This window comes from Patella vulgata, chromosome 1 (assembly GCF_932274485.2).
Source record: "Patella vulgata chromosome 1, xgPatVulg1.2, whole genome shotgun sequence".
Lineage (NCBI taxonomy): Eukaryota > Metazoa > Mollusca > Gastropoda > Patellidae > Patella > Patella vulgata.
The window spans coordinates 28804481-28826942 of record NC_065879.2 but is presented as its reverse complement, the minus strand read 5'-3'; the positions used below and the strand labels follow the sequence as shown (position 1 = coordinate 28826942).

At 31.5% G+C, this 22462-nt stretch overlaps 1 protein-coding gene across 1 annotated transcript; it reads right to left on the bottom strand.

Moving 5' to 3' along the window:
- Nucleotides 1–27: 27 nt before the first annotated feature.
- On the bottom strand, nucleotides 28–22341 carry LOC126829132 (E3 ubiquitin-protein ligase LRSAM1). The gene is made up of 24 exons (XM_050558994.2): nucleotides 22241–22341; nucleotides 20442–20607; nucleotides 20039–20092; nucleotides 18983–19027; nucleotides 18610–18684; nucleotides 17750–17818; nucleotides 17487–17571; nucleotides 16869–17033; nucleotides 16294–16341; nucleotides 15907–16031; nucleotides 15536–15565; nucleotides 14756–14878; nucleotides 13546–13633; nucleotides 12143–12239; nucleotides 11926–11996; nucleotides 11518–11617; nucleotides 10440–10530; nucleotides 8996–9151; nucleotides 8480–8575; nucleotides 7544–7642; nucleotides 6789–6920; nucleotides 5635–5727; nucleotides 5220–5369; nucleotides 28–4964 (listed from the first exon to the last, which is right to left on the bottom strand). Exons 2-24 carry the CDS (start codon nucleotides 20553–20555, stop codon nucleotides 4842–4844), a joined length of 2229 nt encoding a protein of 742 aa, XP_050414951.1. The 5' UTR covers nucleotides 20556–20607; nucleotides 22241–22341; the 3' UTR covers nucleotides 28–4841.
- Between the last annotated feature and the right edge of the window lie 121 nt (nucleotides 22342–22462).

The following is a 22462-nucleotide window of genomic DNA, read 5'->3' as shown; positions in this document are numbered from 1 at the left end:
ATGTAGGGCTGTACTTTATGATGGGTTGGAATAAAGCATACATGTACTTTAGATCATAAGGTCTGTCATCAATTCAAGATTCTCAGCTTTGTATGTTACCAGGATTAGGGTTGTCTGTAAAGACATACTCTATGTTAGTCCCCAAATGACCTATTTTGCCCCAAAATGGTGTTGTCAGTCTCAAATGACCAGTAAAAATAGAATTAAAGGCTCAAAATACATAATAAACCCACAAAAAGTTAAACAAGTTATTTACATATTGTTTTAACCTATTTGTACATCAAATATGTATTATTAAACTGTGCCTAGCCTGAAGTAACATATAACATATTTTCCAATCAATATTTATTTTAGCAGAGTTTATTTTTAGAAAATCACAGAAATGAAATGTAATAGGACTAACATTAATGGCAAGTTTATATATAAATTAACAATACATGAATATTTACATTAAACACAGTAGAAAAGAAACCAGCAATAACCCTTGAAATTTAATATCACAGACACTTGAAATCATATTGAGCGCTATTTCTCTTTTAAACCTTTACAAATAGATCATTAAAGATGCATTATGTAAGATATAAATCTGCTTAGAGCAGGTTTTTATTTTGACTTCAAATGTTATATAAATTATTATTTAAGACATTTTTTTTTTACAATGACATAATCAAGACTATTTACCTGTCAAAGCTTCAAACATTCATAACTTCGCTCAGAATAAAGAAATTTGACTGAAATTTTCAAAATATATCTTCTGTATCTAAATCTTACATAATGCATCTTTAATCCATATCTTCAATTGGGATTGAAGTGGATATATTTTTCAGATCTCCCAATAAATCAATCTTCATCATCTGCGACTAACCTGATTTTATGTGCTGTGAGATTCCATTTGAATTATCATACTGTTATATTAGAAATTTACAGACTTTAAAAACAATAATTACTATTTATGTATGAATTCTTTTTAACTGCTAAAAAGAAGAAGCATAGAGATTGTGATTTTTAGTCTTTTAGTCTGTTTTTAATAAATCCACCACGCTTAATTACCTGTTTGTGGTAATATCTGTATGTAAATATATTTCCCTGTATTTCATTAACTACAATAAGATGTGTTTCACCTACAAGTTGAAGTGTGGATTACCTAAATATTATTATTAATGATGAATTTTCGTATATATTTCAGTAAATAAAACTGATTAATTCTGTGTACTAGGTTCTTGTCAGTAGTAGACCATTTCTTAGTGTTTAATTTTGCACACTGAATCACATTAAAAATCCTTCAATGTCCATAAGATTAAATGCAACTGAACCCGTTTTTTTTTGTTTTTTTTTTTAAAATAATACTATCAAATAGTGGTTTCTGTTTAAACCAGCGACTGCCAGGTAGGATACGCCCACATTTTGCAATAGATCGATAGAGAACAAGCTAAAAACAAAAGCGATTTTTTTGTACAATCAGGGGTAATAATCAGGATAAAAATTGTGACCTCTATGGGGTCCACAGGCTAAAAATGCGATTTTTCGTACAATCAGGGACCATAATTCACGAAGTTATGGTCCTATATGCGCGAAAATCGAAAGGAACCGAGATCTGTGGGTTATAAACATGCATTTCAAGTTTCATCAAAATCAGATGAAAATTGTGACCTCCAGAGGGTCCACAACCCTGATAAGCAATATTTTGACACTATTTGCGAACGAGGGGTGGCCATTTTGTCCGTCAGTTTCGGTCCGATTTTTACGAAATTCAAACTCAACCATCCTTAGGGTGTAAAATAAATAAATATACACATTTTTTTTAAATCGGATAAAAATTGTGACCTATATGGGGTCCACAAGCTAAATAGAAGATTTTTCGTACAATCAGGGGCCATAATTCAGGAAGTTATGGTCCGATATGCATGAATATCGAAAGGAACCGAGATCTGTGGGTTACAAAACATACATTTCAAGTTTAAACCAAATCGGATAAAAGTGTTCACAAGCTAAACACGTGATTTTTCGTACAATCAGGGGCCATAATCCATGAAGTTACAGTCCAATACATGCCAATATCGAAAGGAACCAAAATCTTAGGGTGATAAACCTATATTTCAAGTTTTATTGAAATCGGATAAAAATTGTGAACTGTAGAGTGTTCACAAACATTTGTGGACGGACATCCGGACAGACAGGGGCGACGACAATATACGTCCACATGAAAATGTGGGCGTATAAAAATAACTAAGCCTTACAAGTTACAATCAACAAAGATACATTATAATACTTGTAACAATGTAGGCAAGTATTTAATACACATCAAGCGGGAAGACTAAGTGTAAAGAGGCACTGTCACTTCGGTAATCAGATTAAGGACAAATCTGCAAAACCACTGCCAAGATAACTTTTAAATCGTACATAATTTATTGTGGTGTTCACAGACTTAATTTAAGGCTTGTTTTCCAGGTACACATTTTCTCTAACAAAAAGTTGGTCTAATGCAAATGTAATGGGACTATTTACATGTAACTGACGGAAATGCTTACATGGAAAACAGCCATAAGGATGTCGGTAATGGTATTTTCAATACTTCGATAAGCATGTTTTTTTTGTCAAAGTGATAATGCCTCTTGTTTTTAATTGCATTGGTCACATATAATTGTTTTGCTATATTCTAACAATATTTCCACATTGGGTAGATAGATATTAGTTTAATGCCGAACTAAATGAATCTCATCTATAACTATAGTGACCATGACTACCAGTATTAACCTGAACAATACAAATTGTGTTTGTTTTGTGAATACATGAAATACTATTACTCAGTGGGGAACATCTCTTCAATTTGAAATGTACAGAGCTCACCGACAAGTATAGAAGTAACAACAGTAGAGATTATATTATAACAAATGTAGGGACTATAATATCTAAAGCAGTGAACACCCTAGCCGAATGATTCGGCCAAAATCAGCCTAGTGTGTTCACTGTCATTCCGCCGAATGATTCACCCGAATAAAAATTGTTTGATATAATATTCAGCCAAATTATATTCACCTAATGTGTCCACTGCTTTATAACCATTAGCCAATCACCATTCATTCCTATCGAGAAGTCACGTGATTGTTTGAAGATATAGACGCCGCCATGTTAAATTATGTGATTTGTGAGGTGATGCATTCGCCTGTGTCCACCCATTCTGACAAAATAAAATTTGGCGCCGAATGATTCGGCTAATGTGTCCACTGAAGCATGGATACCTTATTATAAAAGTTTTATATATATAACAACAGACATTAAATTAAAAAAACAAATCATAAAAATGTATTTACAATATAAAGAACGTGTATATAATCACAATCAAGTATGAGACTCTAAAATAAAAGAACTAATAGGTACAAAATAACAATCATTGTTTTAGTATTGTCATTTCTTAATATAGGAAATAATTACTAAAATAACAATTAATGGCTTATATAGTAATTTCTTAAAAATAAATAATATCTACTAAATAACAACCGTTTATAGTAATTTCTTAATTATAATACCATATATAGTAATCAAGATATAGACAGTTACTTTATTATACAAATATTAATGCTACAAATTGTTCTAAGGTCGCCCCCTAGGATAACAAAATTGGTGTTCAATTACTGACCCTGAATTTTAGTCTGCTACAATGTCATTTTGTGTCTTCTGCTAAATTGAAAATACGTTGCCAGCCAATAAAACATACCCAAAGCAGCTAAAAACTGATCAAGAGTAACAATCCAAAAAGTAATTATCAAAAATAATTAAAATTTGATTGCCTTCTAGTTCTTCCTAGTGCTAACATTTATTATACGAAACATGTACCAGTAATCAGATAATAACTTTAATAAATCCATAGACTTCTTCATCTTATGAATATAAACACTGGAGGATAAATTTCAAATCAATCACATGATAACTTTAGCTTCTACAGCGTCCACAAGATTTGTCATATTGATTAAGGGTGATAACTCCAACAGCATTGAAAACCATTGGATTTTTCAGATGATAATTTAAGCCTCTAGACCGTCTACAAGCATTTGTGGATGTCATTCAGACAGACAGTGGTGACAACAATATTCACCCACATTTCCTTGTGGGTTTATAAAAAATTCATACTGGGAAATTGGAGACCCAAATAATATATCAAGGGGAAGATTCAATTAAATTTAAATGCATGAAGATGAACAGGTTTGATTCGATCAGATGTTTTACTTGAAATACAGTTGAATCAAAAACAACATTTTCCCATTATTTTATTATCCAAGGGGTTTCTCATTTGACACTTATATATACCAACTGAGCATGCATCATAGATAAATACTAATATTTTACTAGTGTTTTTAAATATTTAATCTAGCTGGGAACACTTATTATATGATATAAACTATTAGGCCTGAACTAATCTAGTAACATCTTTATATTGCCACATTACATTTAACAATCAGTGAATCTGATGTATTACCAGTAATTAGAATATCTGTAACAAGTTGACATATAATGCTAATAACAGATGAGTATATTGATCAGTATTTACATATATATATTCACATTTTAAGAAAGTCAAGATGATACGAAACATATATGCTAACTTTTTTACTGTTTTTTTTTTCTCCATGGTTGAATATTGCTGAGCAAGTAGCATCAATGCCTAGTGATCTGCACTTTATTTTTTTTCCTCTTTGTTATATTACCTCATCTTGTTTTTTGTTATCATTAGATAACGACAACACATTTGTTTCAAATCACCGAGAATTAAGTAGTTTGATTTGGAATATTTCAACTGAGTTTAACATACATGGAGAATAATTGTTGATTTGTGTAAGTTATGTTTAGACAAGATTGAGTCTTATTCTTTGCACAATGGCTGCTCGACACAATGGACACTCTGTTAATGGAGTAGAACACTCTGAGCAACAACAAACATGACCACAATTCAGGAATAACACTTGTGACTGAAACAGAAAATAGAAATTTTTACCTTTCATGTTTTAACAGAGACTACAGTCACTACACTTAGGGAACAATGAACATTATATAGTAATACAGTATTCATAAAGACATGATGAACTGAAAACTTGTTAACATTTAGCATTACCTGCAGACAATATAAACACAGACAGCATCAACTACAACTGTTTCATAAAATCTTTGGATGGGACTCTTCTTAATCCATTTGAATTTAAGAATTATCTATAAAAACTAATTACCTCTTGATCTAAACATATGGCACATTCTGAATGTAGACCTCGAGCAGTGACTGATTTCTGTCTACGTAAGGCCGACAAACCTTCATCAGGACTAACATTCTTAGGTGTTGCTGGAGGAGCAGAAGGTGTATGATCGGAAGAGCTGGCAAACTACAAAGAATATAACATATATGAAAAGAGGTTCATTGTGAACAAAGTAAGACATCTTTGTGTGGACATCATTATTGTCTCAAGTTGCGATTCAATCCTGGGACATGAATGAGCTATAACAAATGAGTTATCAATTTACAATTAACATTTGGGGAGGTTCAAGATTCCCTGAAAGTTTATTTGTATTTTTTTAACACAATTTCCCTTTTTTATTAAAATTGTAGTAGAATGAGATTTTTTTATACGATTCAAGTAGTAGGCATACCTGTTGCTCTTTATCTGTTGTTTTATTGTGTCTTCTATAATCATCAATATTATTTAATATAGATCTTCTTACACCTAACTCATATATACCCATCTAAAAAATAAATAATACATCTTTTATACCTATTTTTATTCTATAACTACATGCAAATACAAGCAAATATCATTGAATACGGCTATTGAATAACCTATAGTTGTATTCAATGGCCATTAAATAACCTATAGTTGTTTTCAATGGCTTGAAAACGTTCTACTTTTGTCCATAATGACATCACTTACAGAACTACGTCAAACTGTAATGACGTCACAACTAGGCAACCACAATTTTTGTAAAAAAGAAAGAAAAAAGGGCGGAACCTATGATGAATTTTAACGTTAGTGGTGATGATTTTTTATGATAATCTAGATAGTACAGTGTATTTTAAGATTTGCATGTAGTTATAGAATATCGCTATCGCTCGTGGAATACTTGCGCAGGGATACACTCTCTTGAACCATTGAATAACCCGAGCGGTATTCAATGGTCATTGAGTTCTATCTATATATTCAAACAAATAAATTAATAGATCTTTTTACAGCTGGCTCATACATACATATCTAAAATAATACATCTTTTTTTTTATACATAATCACCGCTTATATTCAAATACACCTATCTCAAAAAATAACTTAATAATTAATAGATCTTCTTACAGCTAACTCATAAATTAAAAGATATGTTTGCACTTATTTGAATTTAAATACACCAATCTAGAAAATAATAGAATATATCTTCTAGTAAAATCTAAATAGCAAACTAAGAATAATAGTTTAAAATGTATCACAATATTAATTCTTTAATGCTGATAATTCCCTGGTGTTGTTTTTGTTTTTATGCATAGTTTGGTTACCAAAGCCTCATGCCCTCATATATATAAAATGAGTATAGTAGAATTATTGATTTTACACAAAGAGATGCATAATTAATGTTAAGACAGTTCACATTTCTTGTGCATATCTACCATGTACAGACATGTATCTCCATGGAAACACAAATTCTTAATCCAAACATTACAATAGTAAATATCAATCAATATCAATTGATATCAGTCTAGGTGAAAGTGGTCGTTAAGCCTGACTTCATGTCAAGTGAAGCTCCACACTAATATATTTTACCTGTTTCATATCATCTTCTGATAATTGTAACATTGTTTCAATGGTCATACGATGTCGAGCAAAAACCGGTATATAATCTTCTGCTGCAGATTTCTGTAGAATTTTAACCACTGCTATTTCGAGATTTCGTTCCTAGAATAAAGCACAATGATAGGTTGACAGGCTATGGCAAGCCCTAATGATTTTATAAAACCATTGTAAAAGTTTTTTTTTAAAAATCTCATTCTTAACCAGCTGACTATAACCAGCTGACTAAAAGTGCTTTAATTCAAAATCAACAAATAGTTGAAATACAGCCACTCTTCCACCTTAAAAATGTAAACAATGCAAATGAAGTCAACGGCCTACATTTTCTCTCGATCTAATAAATGTATTTAAATTTCACAAGATTCTTCAAAATGATCAAGGGCAATAAACCCGAAAGCAATTATCAGAAATAGGAATTTTCTTCTTACCAATGTAACATGTATTTCAAATAAGTCTTTAGTTTCCACAGAGAACTGAGGATGGCTGTCCAACACGGTTTACGGCAATAAAGGACATTACAATCAGATCATTTCTTTAGTTTAACAATGAACAATATTTTAGGAAGTTTGCCGATGTAAAAGTGATCACAGAACTGACAATTAGATTATTATTTTCTTATTAAGTAATCTTGATTAAGTTATCAAGAAATTTATGATCTAAATATGTAGAATATAAACTGAAACCTTATCCTGTATTTATTTAACCATGAGAATATTTGCTGCATATACCTGATCTATAAGTTGTTGTGGTTTCGAGTCCATTAAACGTTGATATTGAACCATCCAATAATCAGTCTGACCATCTAATCTCTGTTCTTCCATTTCTAACTGTAATATGAAACATAGAAATTTATAAAGAAGATCATAATAATTTAACTTAATGAGTCACATAAATAGCTGTTAACTATTTAAGGACTGTATACCGGTATTTGTACTGGGACAGAGGTAGTTTTATGCAGTCTAGAGAGCAGTAGTTTTGGTCAGTTTCAAAAATGAGCTGCACAACTCAATGGAAAAATGATCACTTTTTCTCTAACTTGTTCAGTAAACTGGGATAGTTAATATTTACATGTTTCAGGGTTACATACAGTACACATGATCAAAATAGAAATTTGCCTACAGTGCTAAGGGCTGTTGATTTTGAAGCATGTATGTTCAAAGCTCTTGTTAGTTTAGCTCTTTAAATCGAGGTTGGATGGATATACATGGGAATCATATTTTGACAACAGTACATAAGACTGGTTATAGAATTAATTACAAAGAGAGAGAGAGAAATGGAGTTTAACGTCCAGTCGACACAGACTAGGTCATTTCAGGACTAACATATGGTTTCAATTTTATTTCAATAATTCGCTTGCGCATAGGGGTCTTTAGCAGTGGGAGGAAACCGGAGGACCTGGAGAAAATCCACGAGGTTGGACAGGCAATCCTACTCCTTGTCACGTACAACCGGGGATTCGAAACCACGCCAGTTGACTCAATGACAGGCCTTATGATACAAATTAATTACAAATCTTTCTACCTATACCCAAAACTTCAAAACTTAACCTATTAATCAAGGTATGTTATTGGAAGAAAATATATATATATATATATGTATGTATGTATGTATGTATGTATGTATATGACATTAATCAATATGAATCAAAAATAATATGAGCTTACCAGTCTTTTACTAAGTTCTTTCTGGCGTTTTTCTTGTTCACTCATAAGTTGACTCAACATAGAGCATAAGGCAATTCTCTTTTCACATAATAAATTCTACAAATATCACCAAAAAAGGTTACAGGAACAGTTAAAGCCTTATTGTGTAAAAAAAACATTAAAGGGGGAATCATCTCTCTCTGCATAAAAAATATAATTTCTTTGAGATTCACTAAATGTATAGATGAATTATTCATCTGTCATCAGTTGATTTGCATAAATGAGCTATCCTATCACTATAAATCTCAAAAACTCAGATATAATGTAAAAAAATAAAATAGTGTAAGGTATGTGAGATTTTAAGAAACCCATCATATCTCACTAAACCCTGATGTACTGATGCTTTAAAAGTCACCCATATAAATCGTCTTAAACGCTCCTTAATAACTCAAGATGAGGCTTAAGAAGATAAAATATCATTCAGAAAATATGTATGAGTGGTGCATTATATGGTATAAGTGAATACGATATATTTACCATTTCAGTTTCAGCACGTAAGTCTCTTCTGTCTCTTTCTATTCTAGAAAGTTCTGCTAATTCATGTTCTATAAGTTCTATTTCACTGGTAATACGCTGATGTTTAGCATCTTTCTGTAGTTGTAAAACTTCAAAGGCTTGTTTCTGTAATTCATCCTATTATTACAAAATATATTGGATTTAATTACCGGTACAAGTTATTATCCTAGTGGTTTTTTTTAGCGTCCCATACTGAATCGTTTCACCTCTGTTTTGTTTCCAGAGCATTTATCATAAACTTGGGGAACAAATTAACCTGTTACAGTAGTTGTGTCTTTTGCTAATCAGTAATTCCTCAGATTTTATCATTTTTTTGTGTTTCTATGGAAACAAATAATGATAATATAATACTAATGTTCTGAAAAGCCCATTATTATACATTACATACAAATTATCTCAACATGGTGTAAAATAGTGACTAGAGTTTAAAATTCCAATGTATACTGGACTTCATACTCCTCGCAGTGTATCGGTTGATTAGATCTAATGCCACTCGAGCACTGCCATACTCGCCGCAAATTTCTGTCCCAAATAATGATTGGTTCAACAGTCCGGTCAACAACCAATATATTGGTACAAAACAAAATCAATCGGGATTAACCAACTCTAAATATGTTACCGTAAAGTGTCTGGTGACAATCGTGGCTACATTACGTCATAACGCACGAAATGAATCACGCTCAATTAACTAGTGTATAACAGAATATTGTGTGATAAACAAGGCTATCCAAAATAGCTACAATGTAAACAGTTGGTAATCACCGCGCACCTGGGAACTTTTTATCATCTCTTGGAGCACACAAGACAAACAATATTTTCACCATCTTTTAATACATTTTTTCAACTGTCAAAGAGAAGGGCTGTCATGTTACGTATTGTGTTCCACCAAACTGGATAGAAATACCACATGTGCATTTTTGATAAAATAAATAATTCATGGACTTTCTTCACAAAAATGGATAAATATTAAAGGTAGGCAGTAATATACAGACAGGCCCTTTTTAGAGTCAAAGAATTTTCATTCCAATAGTGAGTTTTAACGACGGCCAAATTTACTGAAGCGAGTATCGATGTTTGCTTCTGGTGCATCCAAGACCAGGGTAAAAATTTTCTTGAAATCAGCACTTACAAACACTGGGATTTTTTTCATTTTTTAAGAGGTCACCCCCATTAAGCGGCAGTTATGAAAATTCCCTTTACTTTACTGTACTCGAGAGAGATTTGATTGGACACACTCAGCCAAAAACTCAAGTTTTCAGTCTAAGTATTACAATGGCTAGAGAGGGATTTCTCGGGCCACTGCTTCAGGTATATGACAGCACCTGATCAAGACATGTTCGATACTGTACTGGAATTTTAGCAGAGTTAAAAAAACAAGATCTGATCTAAGATATAATTAACTTACTTGTTGAGCTAGTGTATGAATAAGTACTTTTTGACCAACATCTCTAGAATGTAAAATATCTTTTAACTGTTTATCTGATGTTGATTGTTCTCTATAAATATATAATACACTCTTTTAACATACCAGTAATCATTCTATAAACATATGCATTAAATCCACCCTCTCTTTTTCACTGAATTATTTTTCATGTATTATTAAGAATAGAAAATTGAGGAAGTATTTGTGTTAACATTCTGAAGCATAGATCTTTGTGCTGAAGCACAGATCTTCAATTGTCTATTTTCATATGACAGTTTGGGTAATGCTTCATGTTATATGCATGATCATTTAAAAATCATTGATCATCAAATAAACATTTTTTTTTCATGGATAAGCATAATATACGGCAGCATTTAAATTACAGGTAGATAAAACATGACAGTATAATAGTGACACACTTCGATCAGCTGATTCACATTACGTCAGGGCTAATGAGATCGGGGTGGTAATGGTGCCAACACACCACAGCCACTGACCAAAGTGATCCCAGCAGACTGGCGGGTTGACAAGAATTCAGTGGTCAGACGGAACTCTCGGAAGGCCCACAGCATATCGTCGGTGTCATTCTAAAACCTTGTTAAGTCCAATCAACAAAATGTTACAGGAGGAACAAAGAGCTAACAACATGATGTGTGCCCTCTCAAATCTACATTATGTCTAATATCGTGCACATCTCAAGTGTTTTTATATGCCTTAACTTTTGTTATCTATTATTTAATTGGTCAAATATTACTTAATTAATTATGATGATTGGTTACGAATGACCACATGACTAAGCCAAATATGGAATGGGATATTCCTCACATGAGTGTAATAGACAATAGAATTTATCCTTGGTCTTAGACCTTAATATGTATTTATCAAATTATGAATCATATCCTCTGGTGCACTTATATTCGACTAATGCAATCCCGCATAAATTTACCAAATTGTATTACACAAGAGAAAACCTGAGACCTTGAGGTAGGAGAGCCAGCATCTTACACACTGAGCCTCTACAGCTCCCCATATATAAACAGGTAGATATATATATACTTACTCGGCTAAATATCTTCTAGCATTGTATTCTCTATCTGATGTAAACGTCTGTCGTAATATTTCTGATTCATCAGATTCTTTTAACATTTTTTCCATGGCAACTAATAGTGAGACAAATGTTTAACTTTCATTAACAAATAACAATCACAGAATACAATTCTAATGAAACAAATAATTAATATCTTTTTTGAATACCTACACTTCTAACAAAAGATTCATCTTCAATTGCAAAATTTATTTGACTAGAAAATTATTATTATGATTTTATTTTATTTCTAAGAGCTGCCCAAAATGCATGTTCAAACTTTACTATGAAGTTTCTTACTCAAAACAAAGTATTAGTGAGTCATGAAACAAATCATTCATTTTTGATGAGAAAACAAGATAAGTACATATGAAAACATCTTACCTAAAACATCTCTTTTACGAAGATTTTGTACTTCTTCCCAGCGAACAACAAACCAATCATCTTTTTCTCTCCTATATTAGAACAGATTATATAGTATAACGTAAATTACAGATCTGTTTTAGAAGGATTTGATCTTTGATCATAAATTAACTATAACTTACAAAAAACAAAATGAAATGATACCATGAAATAAATCGATTAAAGTTTGACAACATACCTTTCTTTTTCAACAATCTCCAACATATGTTCCGTTTTCTTAGCTTTTTCATTGATATCTAGTAATTGGCTTATTAATAGATCAGCACTTTTCTCCACTGTAAATGATAAAATTAAATACACTGATCAGATCGTTAACTATTGCAAATGCCAAAATTAAATACATTGATCAGATGATTGCCATATCAGAAAGCAAATATAAACTAGAACTGCTTGTTTAGGTGCATGAAAGGAACAAATCCATGTCACGTCCATAAGCATATGACACCAAGTGTTGGTTTGTTTGGTGTTGCCTCGTGTAACATGGAAAGAAATGAGGCATGGAAAGATGACTTGTTTTATTATCTATAATAGAGCCACAAATCAACTGGGATGAGGCAGTAAGGACACTGTCAATTAAACCTAATACCCCCTGCCCTTTGGTTTCTTCCTGTTAAATTTAGTATTTTTACTTGCGACCTCTATTGGTAGCTGATATATGAAACTACATCACCATGTCACCTCATCACGTAATGTTCTAATTTATCTACGTGAGAACTAATGAGAATAGACAATACATCCTCTAGTGTTAATTACTAATGTTAAACCTAATGGTTTTACTTTTACTAATGCTAGTTCACTCATATTCAAGCTGCATTAGTGAGAAATTACAAGGTGATTCTACATATGCAGTGAATATAACCCTGTAACTCATTTCTAGACAGGAACCATGGTGGCTAAGTGGGTAAGACGCTGGCTCGCTAGTCTGGAGGTTGGGTGTTTGATCTCTGTACTGGCTGAGAAAGTTCATCAGGATTTTCCGACGTGGTTTCCCCTTGTCAGTGGTGCAGAACGGAGGGCCTGACAATGACATCTGTCTAGTCATTCAGATGGGACAAAAAACCGAGGTCCCATGTATACATTGGCATGCACGTAAAAGATCCCTTGGCAGTTGGAATTTGATATAAGATTAGACCATAGTGCCGCTGCATGGACAAATTTCCCTCATAGCACACTCTATGGCATATGCCTGTCTTAATTAGTCCCGTATAGGAACAGAACAGTAGGATGTTAAACCCCATTTCATTTCATTTCTGGACAAAGTCAAATATGGAACATAACACAGGTGAAGATAACCAATCCGAAATGCGAGTCCTGTCAAAGTACTGTGTTTGATAAAAGTTTGAAAAGTTTGCTGTTTATATAAATTGGTGGTTACTAGGTTTACATTCATTATTATAAAAATATTTTGGGTATTCAGTTTAAAAGGTAAACACCAACAAATGAAATACAGAAAAGCACTTTTTAACATTTAAAGAAGAGCTTTTCCACAAAGAATATTTCAAATCTAGTGGTGTTTTTTTCCTAGCTGTCAATCACAATAAAGGATGTAAATCCACCTTGAAATATGTTAAATCAAAATACCTGCTACAAGTTCAGCAAATAATTTCAGCCTATCTGCTTCTTTACGAGTTGATATCTCGGATAACTCCTGTTCTATTTTCTCTTGATCCTAAATATAAATACAACAATTTATTCATCACTACAACAATTCAGATTCTATTTGATAAGTCAACTACATCAAACATCAGTAATTTAGTCAAACATCAGAAGTTTACTCTACAAAATAAGTTTTGTTCGTTGTATCATACAAATGTGAAACTTCATTGAAATACTATTCAGAATATCACATTTGAATGATACTTTAAATTATACATATAATCTGTCAACTAAACGTTATATCAAACCAAAGGGTGTGATTCCCCCTTGTCAGTGGTGTTTGAGGGAGGGCCTGGCAAGGGACAATGCACAGTTTTTCAGATGGTGCGAAAAACTGAAATCCCATTTACACATTGGTGTGCACCTGAAAGAACCCTTTCTATATGGAATGTGAAATAAGAGTATACCGTAGAGCCACTGTCCAGACAAATTTTACCTCATAGCACACTGAATGGTGTATGCATATCTTCATTAGCCAAGTCTGTGCAGAAAAGTAGAACATTAAACTGACATTTCAGTTTCATTCCATCACACCTTAGTACTAATACTGCCAACTAAATGTTGTTTATTGCATCATAACTTAGTAATACTGTCAACTAATTGTTGTTTATTGCATCATACCTTAGTAGTGCTGTCAACTAATTGTTGTTTACTATAGCATACCTTTGCAATACTGTCAACTAATCGTTATTCACTAAATCACACCTTAGTATTACTGTCAGGTAAATGTTATTTATTATATCATATCTTAGTAATTCTTAGTAACACTGTCAACTAATTGTTGTTTATTACATCATACCTTAGTAATACTGTCAACTAAAGGTTATTTATTACATCATACCTTAGTAATAATGTCAACTAAATGTGGTTTATTACATCATACCTTAGTAACACTGTCAACTAATTGTTGTTTATTACATCACACCTTAGTAATACTGTCAACTATAGGTTATTTATTACATCATACCTTAGTAATAATGTCAACTAAATGTGGTTTATTACATCATACCTTAGTAATACTGTCAATTAAATGCTGTTTATTACATCATACCTTAGTAATACTGTCAACTATAGGTTATTTATTACATCATACCTTAGTAATAATGTCAACTAAATGTGGTTTATTACATCATACCTTAGTAATACTGTCAACTAAATGTTGTTTATTATGTCCTACAGCATTAGCTAAGTTAGCTTGAGCAATTTGTTCATCACACATCTGTTTCTCTAACTCAACTCTCTCCTTATGTTTTTGATCCTAATAAATAAAAACAAAAGCTGTACAGAATCATGTTGATTGTGCATAATTTGATTTTTCTTTACAATGGTTTGTTATTTACAAAACCAGAACATATACATAAATGAATAACAAATATTTAGGATATATGACTTTGCCAAAGAAATTAATAATTCCATTAAAGTTATAAACAGGAATTGGCATCAGGTGAGAATACTTTTGCGGTACATGTATTTAATATATCACTGACTGAAGCCTACAACATATTACATGTTTTCGGTATTAAAGATACAATATTCCAGATTGATGAACAAATATGTCTTAAAAGACAATATACAGCAGCTAAAAAGTATATTGGTTCAAAAATTATTCAAATCGATTAATCCTAACTGAAGTTATGAGCAGCTATTGTTTTTAACAATTTTATGACACCATCTTGTTTTCTTCTTAAATTGTTAGCCAACGCTTGAATGATATTCTATTTCTATCCACAAACATCAAGCTCAAGGTGGCATCTAAACCAGGTTTTTTGTTTTAATGGTTTATATTACTATCTAAAGAACACTTTTAAGACATTATTTTTGTTCAAATTTAATAAGAATTGGCCATCTGGTGTACTGAGGTTTTAATTAATAACTACTATTCAGTTTAAACAGTAAAAACTCTGTTAATGCTTACCGCTAAATTCTGATACTGTTCAACTGTTTCCTACAAAATTTATCATTTCATATATCACATAAAATTAAAGTGACAACAAGGTAGAAAAAAGGTTACATATAAATCCTGATTACTCATAACTTATAAAAAAACCGCTTCTTTCTTGATAATTAAGTATTGTTAACACAGAGTTCATGATATCAATGAAAAGACTCAACTATTTGCATAAGATGACATTTGGAACACGAAATAAAACAATAAAACAATATCTCTACTCTTGTAATCACAGAAAAACACAAAATCTTTAATAAGCACCTCTTTATTGTGCATATTATCCATGCAAAAACAATTTTAAATGACAATGTAATGTTTTACAGATGGATATTACATACCAATAGTTTAACTTCTTCTTTTCGAACTTTAAAAGAGTTATTACTCCAAGAACTACTCATAGGTTTAGGTGTATCTAATACATTGAGTAGAAAATTAGATGGCGCTTGATATTCTATACCATATTCTGAAATAGTACAAATTATAATTAGTGTACAACATCAGAGTCCTCGAATCAAAATACATTCATTTCCACCCGAGATATCTTTTTTCTTAACCAGTGATTAAACCAGCATAATTGACAAATTTCTGAGTTTGTCATTTTCTGAGTCAACTGATCATGGGTATCGAATATCATCAACATAAGAGCGTTTTCCAAACACAAGAAAACATTTCTGCTATAAATTTATATTTCAAAGTGACAAATCTTATCATAGACATATAATTACCGTTACATAAAGTTTTCATTATTTCTTCAGTTCCCTTTTCACAAATATCTGGAAATAAAGTATTAAATAATATATATAAAAGTAATCTTGGGTAAAATAATTAATGTTGGACTGTTTATATGAAAGAATGTACAGACTATTTTACCTATAATTTTCTAAATGAAAATGGAATTTTAACACAGCTGAATAGAAAATGAATACCAATATATAATATACATATAAAAAAAATCAATATCTATAAATTTCTTTAACTATAGAATTTGGAAAGGATATCTATAATGCAGGGCTTTCTCTTCAAAATTTTGACTATCGGTCATTTTTGATAATAAACAGAAACCTTGCAAATTACATTCATTTTTCATGTTTATATCTATGGTATGGTATCATGAATTCACTTGTCTATACAACTTTGTCAGTGTGGTCTGGTGTACATAAAAATTTCTATACTGGACTTCATTAATGACCGAACAATTTAATTTTTGGGTTACAGGAGGTACTTGGGTCTTGATATACAAATAGCCACTCAATTCCCAAGAAGACAATGGTTAAATTATTACATTACATGATAAACTCACTTGTAGATGGATGTTTCATGTGATCACTATCAAGGGTCAATGTTTCTAATGTACGAATCATACACAGGTCAACCGGTAACTTGGAGATTTCATTATTGGAAATATCTAAGGTTCTTAATCGACATAAACCACTAATACATTTAGGTAATTCTTGTATTTTATTATCTGGAAAGAATAATGTTTCAAAGATAAACATGTAATGCAAAGCTCACATAATCAAATAATAGCAAAAGGCACAACTCCAGTACAAAGTTTCACATAATTATCTCAAATACCCACAGTTTAAAAAAAAGGAAAAATTTCCAGAAAAGAATTCTGAAATAGCAAAAATTACAACTCGGTAGTTGTTTAATGTATGTACAATTTTCCATGCAATTATATCAAAAGGAAACCAAGTTACGCCCTAAAAACACATTGTGACAGACAGACAAATCAACTGATATTTACTTCCCTGACTACATCCTAGCAGGGGTATAAATATCTTACATAACAGTGGTATACCCCAAAAACAGACATTGAAAAAATTCATTCAATTAATACAATGTGTATTTATAAAATATATCAATTTACATAAATATACAGATATAAAGAAAGAAGAGGAAATAATAACAATCTTACTTTTAACATTGAGGGTTTGCAGATTGTGAAGATCACCAATTTCTTCTGGTAATTTTTTCAGTTTGTTCCCTTCAAGATTTAAAACCTATAAAAAGAAATGTTCATAAGGGATAACAGAATTATAGTATTGGTGATACTTTATTAAATGTTCTAGAATTTAATTCTCCTCATCCCTTGAACAGGAAGATATCAGGAGACAATGCATCTCAACCAATCATCATGGCTGATGAATTGTTCTACTTTAAAAGAAAGGAACATTTTACCTGTAGATTCTCCAGATGTTTAATATTTTCTGGTAAACTTTTTATGTCATTATTGTGCAGATCCAATACCTTTAAATAAACACAATTCATCATATATATCATGAAATTTATCTAAACCATTCAGCTTTCTGTCTAAGCGATATTTATCTGGCATAGGTGCTTATAAAGCCCTAATATTATGTGTACCAGCAACATGGAACATTTGTATGTTTTAAGTCTATAAAGATTTCAAAAGATGTGAAAAACCCTATATTAAAGTCACTGAGGGTTTTTGAATCACATGCAAACTACATTATCATCCAAGTTGAATATCTAAAAAGAATATCAGTCCAAAGATGGTGCAATTTATTTCAGTATTAACAATGATAAGATGAATTGAAAATCTCACAAAATTCAGCATGTTCTGCATGCATTAGATAAAAGATAGTGTTAGATAAAATATTTGGAACAGCCTCCATTTAATCGGACTGAATCCATGCTGAGAGATAATCTACCACTAATATTTTTAAAATTTCAAAATTAAACTTTTATAACACTGTATTATAAGGTCCATGGTAAATGTAAATATTGATTACCACAGTTTCTTGATTTGGGTGGTTTGGGGCTGTCTTAAGAGTGCTAGTTACTAGTCATTTCAGGAGGTCCATGTACTAAAGGATTTTAAAATTATTTAACATTTAAAAATGATAACCACAAGGCTGAAACCAATGGATGATTGGCCTATTTCATACATTACAGATACAGAGGGACCCACCCACTTCAAATATCTGTGGCCTAGTCAGATATCTTATTCTTAGTCAGAAACCTATTTGTTAAATTTTCCATTGAAAATGAGTTTAAAATCAGGTAAATGTACATACTCGTAGTGAGATGAGATCTGTGAGTTTTCCTGTTTCCTCTAATGTTGATATCCAGTTATCATGTAGAAGTAATACCTAATAAAAGATATAATTATAATCATACATATTATATAAACCTCTCACTATTTCTTTGTTTATTATCCCCATCTTCATTAGTTCAGTCGGTGCAGGAAAGTAGGACGTTAAAACACATTGCAATCTCATTTTGTTTCGCATAATTTTGTTTTATTTTGTTTTTTAGCAAGAACTTGAAAACTCTGTAATCTTTCAGTTTATTAATCCATCGATTTTAAGTTTGATCAAGGTGATCAAATTTACGTTGATTTGGATAGTTTGAGAAGAAATGAATTGAGTCCATGTTTGAAATTATTACCTCTTTGTTTAATACTCGACAAGTTGAATAAACAGTTGATGGAATCTGAAATATAATAATATCAAATTACATATATTTTATAATATCAATTTATCAATGAAAAAATACTAAATTACATATGTTTTAATGTAAATCTAATTATCTTCATTTAATTTACCGGTATTCAAAATAGGAAATTATTTATAATTACTATAAGTTATTATGGTCATAATAACAATGGCGGTAACGGCTAAACTCCTCCATTTGAAAAGCATTTATCATCAATGACCATAATATGATTATATATTACAAACAAGTATATCACTAAATATCAGGCCTAGTCAAATAAACACTAAGGTTCATTCCACAAAGGCAAACTGTGCAGACTTTCCTACACTTATCTCTGTCCTGATTTAACCCAAGAAGTCCAAATTACTTGACATTAGGTCGAGCACATCTAACTTCATTCAAATTTAAATGGGCATTATGTAATATTTAGATAAAGAACTGGCCATTCTTGCAACAATATTTCAAAATAGATAATGCAAAATGAATATATTGAAAATTTCATTTAAATTACTTTATTTTGAGCGAATTTATCAATGGTTGTAGTTTTGAATAGATGTGTGTATTGATGATAGTAACCACCGTACAGGTCAATTGAGTCTTAGCCTTACTTCTCCATTTTTAACTTTAAGTTAAATCATTAAATGGTCGAACCATTCTAATCTACTTAAAATCAGAGCCATCCGATGGTATCAAGACTTTATTATGATCGTCATGTTAATAAATGTCTAATTAATAATTTAGATAACACTTAAGGTACAAAGAAAGATCTGCAATAGGCAGACTTATCTCTTTCAAAATGCCTGTTTAATGTTGTTTTCTTGTGACATCATTAACCCTTAGCAACAGAAACAAACCCAACTAAACCAAGAACGAAACTCTACACAAACCATAATAACTTAACTAGCAGCATTAACCTTGGGTTCAGTAGAGTTCTTTACATTTTCATGAAATTAAAATCTTTTAGGTAGGTAGAGATTGTGAATTTTGACATAAAAAGATATTATTTACCGATGATATCTGACATGCTGATATATCAATATATGGTTCAGGGTTCTCTTGTGCCTGAAAAAACGAAATAATAATGATGATTTCGTACACAGTTGTACAGTACGTTTGCTTTTAAAAAAAAAGAGAGAACATCCTGAAAACTATTAATGATAATAACATTTGCAGAGAAGTTTTTCTCTAAACGAACTTACTGTAACAGTTTTTCAGAACGTAAAGTTCATTTCACGTGATTTCAATAATCAACAGATTCAAAACAATTTTTATTGGTTAATGACAAAGTCAAAAAAATTTTGCTCTTCAAATTTGACCCAGATTATCTTTTCTGACCAAAATAAATTCCAAAAAGCAATTATCATCAAATATCTTAATTTTTGGAACTAAACAAATATATTTGTTTTCCTACCAAATATAGTTGGTGCTGTAATCTCTTTTTGGCTTCATCACTTTGTGATCTGAAGAGATGCATTGTCGTCTTACTCTTTGTACCGTCTTTCTTTTTCTTTAAACTGAATGGCATCTCGCTGTTTTACAAGACAGAACCAACATCATACTGTACTATGTCTTAAAACCTAAAATAAATATCATTTATCGATTATGGGCTAGTCCTGAAATTTTGAGTTCCCAGGACAGGAGGAGTTCATGATGATTGGTGATCTCTAGTCTAACCCTATTAGACTAGTCTAACCCTATTAGACTAGTCTTGCTTGGCTATGATCAATACCTGTACACTTTGATTGATATTTGTAACATAATGTTAACAACAAATTATGTGTCATAAATCTTTTTCATAAAAGAAAATCTAAATCTAAATAAGATGATCTGTCTTAGGAATGTGGCTGCTTCTCACACTGAAATCTGTGAAAGGCAATATAAACCAATTAGTGATTATGTAGGCTACGTCATGGACGAACTCAACATGATTTTCAACAGAGGTGTGAAAAAGCATTTTGGCAATTTGGAATACACAGGATTTTTTTTTACCTCTCGCAACTACATTAGAATTACATGATATTTTTAACCCACAGAATGGGCTTTCAAATTATATCTTCTTTCATTTTAAAACTGCTCTCCTACTATCGGCCTCCTATAGTATTAACCCTTCCAGAAATCATAGATTCTACACTGGTTTGATAAATATACCATAGCAACAGATAACTGAATGCACTGAGCAAACAGATACTGAAATCTTCAGAAATTTCAACTCAAGATTTCCACAACTTTCGTTTACATGCAAATATTGTCAGTAAAGTTAATCAAGCGGAGTTTTTAACAAAATCAGATAGGTCATTGGTGCATTAGTCATGCGTGAATAAAGGTTCTCTGCTTGTGGTTTTATAGATAACAAACCTCATCTCTCAACCCTCCATGTTTCGAGATAAGAGATGGTGCTATATAGTTCCACGTAGCAAATCACAACACATATCACATCAGGCCTCAGTAAGCAAAATTGACAATATTTTTCATCAAAACACAGATTGATTATTGTTATTTATAATATTTCTGCCACATCCAACTACAATTAAGCATATAATCCTACATGAAACGGGTATAAATCATATTTAAAATCATATTTAAGTCGTTATTAGGGACGATATTTTTAAACGGGAGATGTATGGCTGTGTATGTCGGATAAAAACAACGCTTCATTAATTTAAACGCGAATATTTGGAGTTAGTGGTTTTATGTCCCGCATCGATTGATTGGCTGGTACATGACCTATGTTTAGCCCTGCCTCCATGACATTCAGACGTCAAACCTGTCCCGTTTTAAAATGTGTGGCAAACCCAGCTTTTAACCCCTCGATTTGAAAGAGATGATTTGTACCCATTTCTGATACGATTATATAGTATATACGGTACTTAATAATTGTAGTTGGATGTGGCAGAAATGTAATAAATAAATAACAATAATCAATCGTTGTTTTTAAGAAACAATTTTCACTTTTGCATTTTGTCATACTTTGCCAGATGGAACTATATAGTACCATCTCTTATCTCGAGACACGTAGGGTCAAAAGATGAGGTTTCTTATCTAGGCCTAGGCTAGTATCACATCATCACTCATCAGTTTTTCTATTTTACTGACTAAGTCAGACTAAGAGTAAGAGTAAGAAAGTGTAAAACCGTACTTATTATATATTTCAAACACTGACAGGTATGGTAATAGATAAGTATGACGTTATAGGAATAATTCTATACTCACACTTTATTTAATTCTGTTTTATAACAAGTGTATGCAATCAATAATAGATCTTTCGCAGTCTTCTTCTTATAACATAAATATTGTTATGATTATTGCGAAATGGATTCAAAGGGGACGTAACTCTCCCATTTTTAGAGTAGCTTTTGATTGCCAGACACTCTTGATTAAAACCTCTAAGTTTGTCTCCGCTATCGTGCACCATGAATCGAAATGATGACCAAT

What these genes read in the sequence shown, in the direction of transcription:
- LOC126829132 (XM_050558994.2), bottom strand. Translation starts at nt 20,555, where the DNA reads ATGCCATTCAGTTTAAAGAAAAAGAAAGACGGTACAAAGAGTAAGACG. An exon ending in GTCGAGTATTAAACAAAGAG is followed by an intron (nt 18,685 to 18,982) that starts GTAATAATTTCA and finishes ATCTTTTATTAG; the next exon opens with GTATTACTTCTACATGATAA. An exon ending in TCGTAAAAGAGATGTTTTAG is followed by an intron (nt 11,618 to 11,925) that starts GTAAGATGTTTT and finishes TCTCACTATTAG; the next exon opens with TTGCCATGGAAAAAATGTTA.